The sequence below is a fragment of the Sinocyclocheilus rhinocerous genome, unplaced genomic scaffold, assembly GCF_001515625.1.
Source record: "Sinocyclocheilus rhinocerous isolate Xijiao unplaced genomic scaffold, SAMN03320098_v1.1 scaffold181, whole genome shotgun sequence".
NCBI lineage: Eukaryota > Metazoa > Chordata > Actinopteri > Cypriniformes > Cyprinidae > Sinocyclocheilus > Sinocyclocheilus rhinocerous.
This window is the reverse complement of record NW_015638952.1, coordinates 40,400-49,403: the sequence shown is the minus strand read 5'-3', so window position 1 is coordinate 49,403 and position 9,004 is coordinate 40,400. Positions and strand designations below refer to the sequence as shown.

Below are 9,004 nucleotides of genomic sequence, written 5' to 3'. Positions count from 1 at the left end.
CACAGCACGCAGCGCTTTGCATTAAAAAGTGCAAAGCACAAAGGGAAGAGAAATTGATGCGTAGTGTATTATATCTGTGCAACAGTTATTGAGCCTTTCTTTTAACAGTTTTAAATTTCAGTTACTGTGCACGTTAAATACAATTTATAGTCTTTTCTACACCCGTGTTTTGTTCTCACAGACATCCGGTAGCAAGTAACAAAACATTAAAGGGCTCATATAAGACGATTTCATTTTTTCCTTTCTATTTAGAGTGTTACAAGATCTAGGTACAATAAGAAGATCTGTAAAGTTGCAAAGACTAAAGTCTCAAATCCGTATTCGGCCAATCATAACGCATTGGATAGCTGGCCAATCAGAGCACACCTCGCTTTTCAGACCGATTAGTTTTGTAAAAATCGACGCGTTTCAAAAAGGCGGGGCATAGAGGAGAAACAATAATGTACAGTATGTGGAAAATAATGTGTTTTTTTTACTTTAAACCGCATAAACAAATTTCATTACACCAAATACACAAAATAATGTTCTTTTTAGCAGCATCATATGACCCCTTTAAACTCCGGCAAGAAGATAAAGTTCTTTTTGCAAAATCATAGACATGTATTTACAAAAGTATAATGGGAACACAGAATGATCTTGGAGAGAGCTTTACCGAACTGACTGTCGTAACCGAATGCGACCAGGGTTTAAAGGCTGAACGAATGACTGACAGCCACAGCGGAGAAAAGAGTTTGTGTGAACTTTAATGTAAGGACTTAAATATTCATATGTAGCTCACATTAAGCTATGGTATGGCTTCAGAAGTAACACAGAATAATTCGCACAATCGAAAAAAAAAAAAAAATCTCGGATTTGGATCGGCTCTCTCTGACTGATACCCGATCCAAGAAAAATGGCACTATCAGAGCCGATACCCGATATGAATATCGGATCGGCGCCATCCCTAAAATCCAGGTTTGGTGTGCTTGTTTGTAGGGCTGCAAAATTTGGCAAAAAATGTTTTTAATTATATAGCAATATAATGACAACAATAATAATAATAATACTATATAATGTAAAAGAGCCTGTCCCTTTCTTTTGATATAGTTTATAGTACTATACAACCACTTCTGTTGATTTTTGCATAGTCTCACAGTCTAGAATTTGTTTTTGATGGTTTGTATGTGAATCTGTTCCATGTGTCTCTCTCTTTGGCTGGATCTTCTGTAGTTCCTTCTCAGTCGGTTAGTGAGCTGTCACCCAATCAGACTGGCTCTGATGTGCTGCTGTCTTGGAGAGCCACCGAGATGAAACAGCAGAGAGGCTTCATACGTGGATACACCATCTACCTGGCAAATGCTGCACATCTGGATCTCATTGGTAAGCACTTTCACACATAACAGAAATATGTGTGTTTGTATATATACATATATATATATATAAGCAAATAATTGTAGTTATGTAAATCACATAGTTTATATATTTAAATAATAGTCTTGTGTTGTGTGTTTCTAGCTAATATCACTGATCCTGAAGTGCAGTCGTACAGGGTGAAAGGTTTGTCTCTGAGCTCGTATAAGTTCGTAGTGAAGGCCTACACCTCAGCTGGGGAGGACGCGGGGGCCACTGTGGCCATTAAAATGGAGATGGACAGTAAGACATTGTGAAATTCCTTCAGATATTCTGCCATTGACTATAGCCTTATATTTGATATTACTGTTACTTTGTATGTGGATTTTTTTTTTTTTAACTTTAAATAGAACAACTAGTGACTTTGTCTTTTCAGATTGCTTTGATATTGCGCACAACAAATTAGATTATGTAGGTAGTTCACCTAAACTTCTCCTTTCTCTGTTCATCCAGCAGCTGACATGCTGTTTGTTGGCATTCTCGTGCCGTTGGGAATCATGTTCTGCTGTCTCATCCTCATCAGCATCTGCTGCTACAAGAAGAGAGAGTGGTAGGACTTTATTAATGTACTTTATTAATGTACTTTAATAGCATTTCCATCAAGTTAAATAATTTAAAAAACCCACTAAATCAATGAAACCTAAATGGCTCACAGTATGACCTGCAACATCTGACAGTGTTCTTTCTGTCTTACTGATCAGCAGTTAGAGTTATTTTAGTCATATATGCTAATGTATTAATTATTAAAATTTGAATTTTTTATTTTTATATTGTCTATTTTAATTTGAAAGTTTTAGTCATTTTGTTGCGTTTTTTCCCCCTAATGTTTAGTAGTTTAAGTTTTTTGACATTTGTCTATCAGTTTTATTTCAGTTTTAGTATTTTTAGTACTTCAGTTTTTAAAATTAGAAATATTGCCTTGGCAACTAACTGAAATAAAATAAGTTTAAATTTTTCTCTTTTGCTGCTATAAGATGAGACAGTGTTAGGACTTTATTAATGTGCTTTAACAGCATTTCCATTGTTAAATAATTTTAAAAATCCACTAAATCAAGTAATTTTGACCTAAATGGCTTGATAGTATGTGTGCTACAACTGAGTGTGTTCTCACGTCAGTGTTATCTTAGTATCATTAACTTACTAATGTAGTGTTTATTAAAATTTGACTTGGTTTTTATTTTTGTATTTTGCATTTTCAATTTTATTTTAAAGTTTTTTGTTGTTTTTGACTTTTTTTAATGTCTATTTAATTTTTATTAGTGGTGTCAATCAATTAAAAGAAAATGAAATAGTGATTAATCCCACCCAACATTAAAGTTTTTAATTATACTTTTATATTGCAATAATTTCACATTCAATCTTCATATTAATGTAGAAACAACATAAAGACAGTATATTTTTTTTATTTTTTTAATGGCATCTTTTTTATGACTGAAGGCGAGTATCACTGATACCAAAATTATCTGACACGCATCGGATTACCTTTTTCTGACTCACTCCAGGTCTTAAAGTCTCTACTAATGAGCAGACGATTTGAATGGGGTGTGTTAGATGAGAGAGACAATGCTGCTGCTCCAGGACAGTTTTCAGAGACATGTTCTTAAATGTGACTCATATATAACAAATACTTACATGCAGATTTTAAGGCAGCTTTATTTGCCTTTTTGGTAACTTCATGACTTAACTGACGACATAACTACGACATTGCATGCTTGTAGTTTCTTTCGTGCTTTAATATGAAATGATATAGGCTACAGTGCGCGCTGCCACATTTGTGCGTGCAATTGAAGAGCATGTGTTACGAGCACAGTATAATGGTTGACAGGACAGGAAAATTGTTTTTTAACTGACATATAGCCTGACAACATCTAATCTGTCCGCAGTTCTACTGAAGCTCCTCGTCACCTGTACCTTTTAATTTTGCGCTGGTTTGACTAGTGCCTGGTGCTGAGGTGAAGTTGGAGTGCGCGTCTGAAAAAAATGTATCACCTGCGTTAATGCATTAATTTTGACAGCACTAGTTTTTTATCAATTTTTTTTTTCAGTTTTCGTTTTAGTAATTTTAGTACTTCAAAAACTACTACTTTTAAAATGAGAAGTGTTGCCTTGGCAACTAACTGAAATGAAATACGTATTTTTTTCTCTACAGTACTTGTGCTAAAACAGACTGTATTCTTTCAGTCTTACTGATCCACATAAATCAGTTTTATTTTTAGTATCATTAATATACTGATATAGTGTTTATTCATATTTTGAATTATTATTTTCCACTTTTATTTAAATTTTACTAATTTAGATTTTTTTTATTAACTTTAGTCTGTTTTTATTTCAGTTTTAGTTTTATTAATTTTAGTACTTCAACTTAAACTGAAAGAAAATTAGGTTTAAATAAAAACTGAAATAAATTTATATTTTATTTAAAGGGGTGGTTGACTGTTTTTTTTCTAGGATTGATTGTGTTTATGGGGTGCAGTCTAACATGTGTTAATGCTTCGTTTGTTAAAAAATGCATTATTTTTCACATAATTTACCTTTATTCCACACCGCTCTGTCCCTTCTCCTCTGAACGCGCTGATCATTTCCTGCTTTTATGAAGCCCCTGCCTCAAAAATACACGATGGGCTCTGATTGGTTAGCTAGCCCAGTGTGTTGTGTTGTTGTCTCATACTTTTAGATACGCTGTTATTTGTAAATGCTACTGCTTCTGTTAGCTTTTAATATACGGTTTTATTCTGATTAAAGCTTTAATACAGTTCAGCAACCGCACGCGCGTCCATGTATAACGCTTCTTGGCGCGTTTATGTAAAATTCTGGGTTCTTGACGTAACGGACCCAGGAAGTAACTCGTTGTAGTCCCTACCAGTCGTTTTTGTAGGCATTAAACTGCCAGAATTTTAAAAGACGATATCTCCGTTTGCATTGAACTTTCAGCTTCGTAACTTTGCAGATATTGTTTATGCTCAAACAGCAACATTACACACTAACATTAAAAAAGTGAAATCGCAATCAACCACCCCTTTAATTTAATGTTTATTTTATTTCAATTAACTTAAATTTTAAAACTTTAAAAATAATTTTTAATTAACTTACAATGTAACAACACTGATGTAAATCAGTTATTAATGTGTCGCCTTGATGGTTTTGTATTATTTATCTAATTCCAGGGTAAAGAAAGCTTTCTATCCTGAAATCCCTGGACCTAAAGTACCTGGAGACTGGTCCTCCCCACAGGTAAAGCTTTTCTTGAGTAGTGGTTGCTAAGACAGGAATCACCGTTGCTATTGCTAACAACTTAGTGCTACAAACATAAATGATTCCTCAAATTGCATTGCTCTTGTTCGTGTTTAGGGTCCTCTGGATGTGAAGCCCTCTCCTCACAGTCTGGTCCACATTGTGGAGAGTCCGGAGTGGGATTTCACTAAGGAAGGTCTGTTCCCAGTACCAGAGGAAGAGGAGGAGTCTGAGAACGACAACATCGAGGTGGACACTGACTCGGATGAACCGGCCCTGCTGAGATACTACAACCAGGTGGTCGGTGACGGCTCACACAGTAACCAGGTCTCAGACTCCTCCGGTTCCTCGACCGCCTCGGTGGGCTCCACGCAGACTGAAATCACCTACGCTGGCATCCAGAGCCCCACCTCCTCGCAGGGGGTGTGCGGTGGCGGAAGTTACAGGCCTCAAATGCAGTCCGTCGCGGGTCCCAAAATCGAATTCGAGGCCGACTTCCAAGACGATGGCTTGAATACAGGCTACAAATCCCAGGGTTCCTGGCAGCTGGATTCTCCAGAGGCGGAAAACTTTAGCGGTTCGCTTGGCAGCCCTACATCGGTCACATCATCCCAGTTCCTCATCCCAGAATCCTCTGAAGAGAAACCACAGCCTCCAAACACCTGGTTCCACAATCTTCTCTCTGGAAAGTCCTGAGAACGCACTAGCTTTTGTTTTTCACGTTCGTTTGTGCCGTTCACCTTTACGAGGATGTTTTTCGGTTCGTTTTAGGGTTTGTGCCCTTAACTGGAAATCGCTCATATTTACGTAACCAACATCACTACTGTTTCTCAAGGACTTGTGATACTGACCAGAGAGGTAAAGTACTACTGAAGAGCTGAAGATGGCTGTATCTTCATGCGCTCGCTCGGGGCAGTATGATGTTTTGCCTAGGGAACGTCGCTTCTATTCATACGACAGTGTTCGTGCCTCTTTCTTGCAGTGTTATTGGAGTGATCGCAGTAAATCTACATCCTTGCAGCATTATATTGTGCGTACCATTTCATAGCTCTTTTTTTCAGAACAGTTTTGTAGCAGTCAGACGTAGGAGGTCCGAAAAGCAGCCCAAGTTCAGCAGGTTTGCACACATTTCTCTGCCGGTAAAACATGTTGATTTGCATTTCAAAAGTTCAAAACCAGTGCATTTAAGGCTTGTTCTCAAAACTGCATCGCTTTCAGTTGATTTAAAAAATTGTATGTAGCTTCATGCAACTTTTTCTCGAGTCTTGATGTCTGTAAGCAGACACGTGTTGAATAAGCTGACCGAACAAAAGGAAAATGGGAGAAACTTGCATCTCTGTTTTTTCTTAAACCGTTTCCCTGATTAAGGAAACAGCTGTTGAAGTGTTTTCATGATCTTACATTGTCAGCTTAATCTCTGTAAGATGCATGTAAGCACACTGTTACTGTTAAAGATGTCATGCAGCTAGCTAGTTGTGTGTATTTTTGATTAGTGGTTGACGCTCAGTCAGCATAACTGAACATCATAAACTCAGTCGGCAGAAAATGACCTTCTCTGCTAGGGCTGCACGAGTTTCAGAATAAAATCAAATTGCGATTTTTTTTATTTTTTTTTTCCGTCTTCCTTTCACTCCCTCTCTTTCTTTCTCTCTCTCTCTATTAAAAAAAATTGGGAGTGTGAGATTTTTTTTTTTTAAATCTCCAGGTTTGCTATGCTTGTTTGTTGGGCTGCACAATTTTGAAAAAAATGTTAATTATATAGCAATATGACTAATAATATTTGTGTTTAATTATAATTATAACTATTATTACTACTACTACTACTACTACTACTACTACTACTAAATAAAATATGAAAGAAAATAAGAAATATTACTAGTGTAATAATTAACTGTAAAAGAAATTAAGAAAAAATATATAGCAATATGACTAATGACATTTGTGTTTAATTAGAATTAGAATTATTACTACTACTGCTGCTACTACTAAATAAAATATGAAATAAAATATGAAATATTACTATTATAATATTTCACTGTAAAAGAAATTAAGAAAAATAATATTATATTTTTATATATTTTTACAATACTAATTTTTGTCTAAATTTCTTCATTTTTTTAAACGTTAAACCATCAAGCTTTTCTTTTGGTGGAAAACCATTAAAACTTCTGTTTTGTTGACGAGCAGCCTTTTCAATTTGATCATTTAAAAAAAAAAAAAAATTCGATTAGTCGTGTAGCCCTATTTTCTACAACATTTTTTCCAACAAAAGATCTCTGCTATTGGTCTAATAATCCAGGTTGTAGGATATTGGAATAATCTTTCTACTCTCTTCGTTTTTGCTTTCCAGAGGTCAGTAACATTTAATGAATTTGGCATTATCCGTACAACATGTGAAGCACCTTTTACTTTTATGAATGTGTCTTTGTATTTCACACCTGAAAGTCCTTCAGCTGAATATGGCACTCTCACGTCATAATACTCCCTTGTATAAACTCAACTATGTATCTAATCATAGATGCATCTGTCCAGGATTATATGTCTTGTGTCCAAGAGATTGTCATGGTTTTAAAATGACCACAGTGCCTCGGGAGCTCCAAGAACAGCACCTTCTTTCAGAGCAGTTTCCTTGTCATTTGGATTATGGGCCCACAATGGACCACAGGGTAAATTACTTTAACTGGCCTTACCGACAGCAGAGGAGCCTGCTATTCCTTTAGATTGGACTAACATACAGATATATGAGAGCTATATATCTAATGTTACTGTGAAGGCCTTTTTTCTGTGCACTGTGCATATCGCTAGTCCTCCAAAACCTTGTGCAGCAGTCAGAACAACAGATACGTCACAACAGATCTGTTCTATCAACAGATATGTCACTACAATGAGCCTGAATGATAGAAGTCGACATGAAATCAAAAGCGACCCTATTTACTTTATTAAATCGCATTGTTGGTGCTGTTGTGACATTTTGCTCCAGTATCGCAAGTCCTATTCCACTTTTCACCATCCAATCCATCTTTGATAGATAAAATCAAGCCCCACCCCACATTTTATTTGTGTTCCATATCTTGTTTCACTGTGAAATGTCATAGTGTGGAAGTAAAATGGGTCGCAACGCAATTTCACGTCGACTTTGAAGAGCATCAGATAGCAGTCATTAAACTCCTAATGTGGTGTGTGATTGAAAGGGCATTAGATGAACATTAAGAGTGAGGTTGTGAAGAAATATGAGATAGGTCAGCATCTACTGTTGCTTAAGCTTTAAACACTACTGTGAAAGATTTTATTTTGTTGGAATACTTGGTCACTAATATGTCATTTTTTTCAGTTATATGTAGAGATCTTTTAAAGAAGCCTACTAATGTTTATTTTTTTTGTTGCTTTTATGAATGTATAATACACAAATGTCAATGGGTATACAATGTTTTTGTTTTTTAACTGTTAAAGAATATGCTTCGAAAGCCTTAGCTGTGCATTTTGTAGCCAAGATGAGCATGTTATTAGGAGTAAAAATGTCAAATGAACCGATGTTATAGGCTGTCTCAGTAAAGTAGGCCTAATCTGAGATATATATACACGTCTAAATCAGATTTGAGCATTCAAGATGAGAGATCAGTAGGACGTCACACTACATGTATGAGGCGTTAATGTAAATATGTTAACAACACTGATGTAAATAGTTTCTTTTCTCTTGAGCATGAAGATCATCAGATGGGAATATTGCACCCAAGTTAATATTACATTAATATTATTGCCTTTGTATGCATGACAGATTCCACATTCAGCGTTCAGAGAGAAAGGAACAGATGAGCTATGAATGAGGAATATGAAATAATTCAATATAACGCTATACGAGTGCGTGTAAACACGTGTAAGAAAAAAACAAGATGTATCTGGGCTCCTATTACTCTACTGCTAATACACTAACAGAATATCAACCAGTCTGTATTATTATAGACAATAAATCCAAATCCAATAAAGTTTTTCTGTGATTATTGTGCCTTTGGACATTGCGTTGCATATTATTGCTTTTGTAAAAGCATTGAGAAATCTGTATGCAATAAAAGTGCAGGAATATTTGCTTTGTCAGTAATTCCCCTGGTAATGATTTTCTGAACCTCTAAACGCCGCTTTACCCGTATTCCAGTCTAAAATGGCGCAGAGCGTTGTTTAGTGCAGAGAGAGCGTTTGTTTCCTCCAGACAGGAGGATGGCAGCAGTGCTCATAAAGGAACATCTGATGTCGGTCATTTTCACCTCTATAAACCCACCACAACTTTCACCCTTCTCTTGTTATACTGAGGCTCTATCCTAACGCTTTAGCAACATGTTCAACATTCAGTTCTTTCCTTTTGTAGATCTCACATTTAAAAGTTTTTGGT

General features: G+C 36.0%; 1 protein-coding gene across 1 annotated transcript in view; it reads left to right on the top strand.

Annotated features, from left to right (window-relative positions):
• LOC107750295 (leukemia inhibitory factor receptor-like) overlaps positions 1–6,255 on the top strand; it is a 27,261-nt gene extending 21,006 nt beyond the window's left edge. Inside the window, exons 12-16 of the mRNA XM_016565614.1 lie at positions 1,210–1,359; positions 1,495–1,632; positions 1,843–1,939; positions 4,554–4,620; positions 4,738–6,255. Of these exons, the coding sequence (XP_016421100.1) occupies positions 1,210–1,359; positions 1,495–1,632; positions 1,843–1,939; positions 4,554–4,620; positions 4,738–5,316 (1,031 nt within the window). The 3' untranslated portion in view covers positions 5,317–6,255. The remainder of the gene's footprint in view (positions 1–1,209; positions 1,360–1,494; positions 1,633–1,842; positions 1,940–4,553; positions 4,621–4,737) is intronic.
• The last annotated feature ends 2,749 nt before the right edge of the window (positions 6,256–9,004 follow it).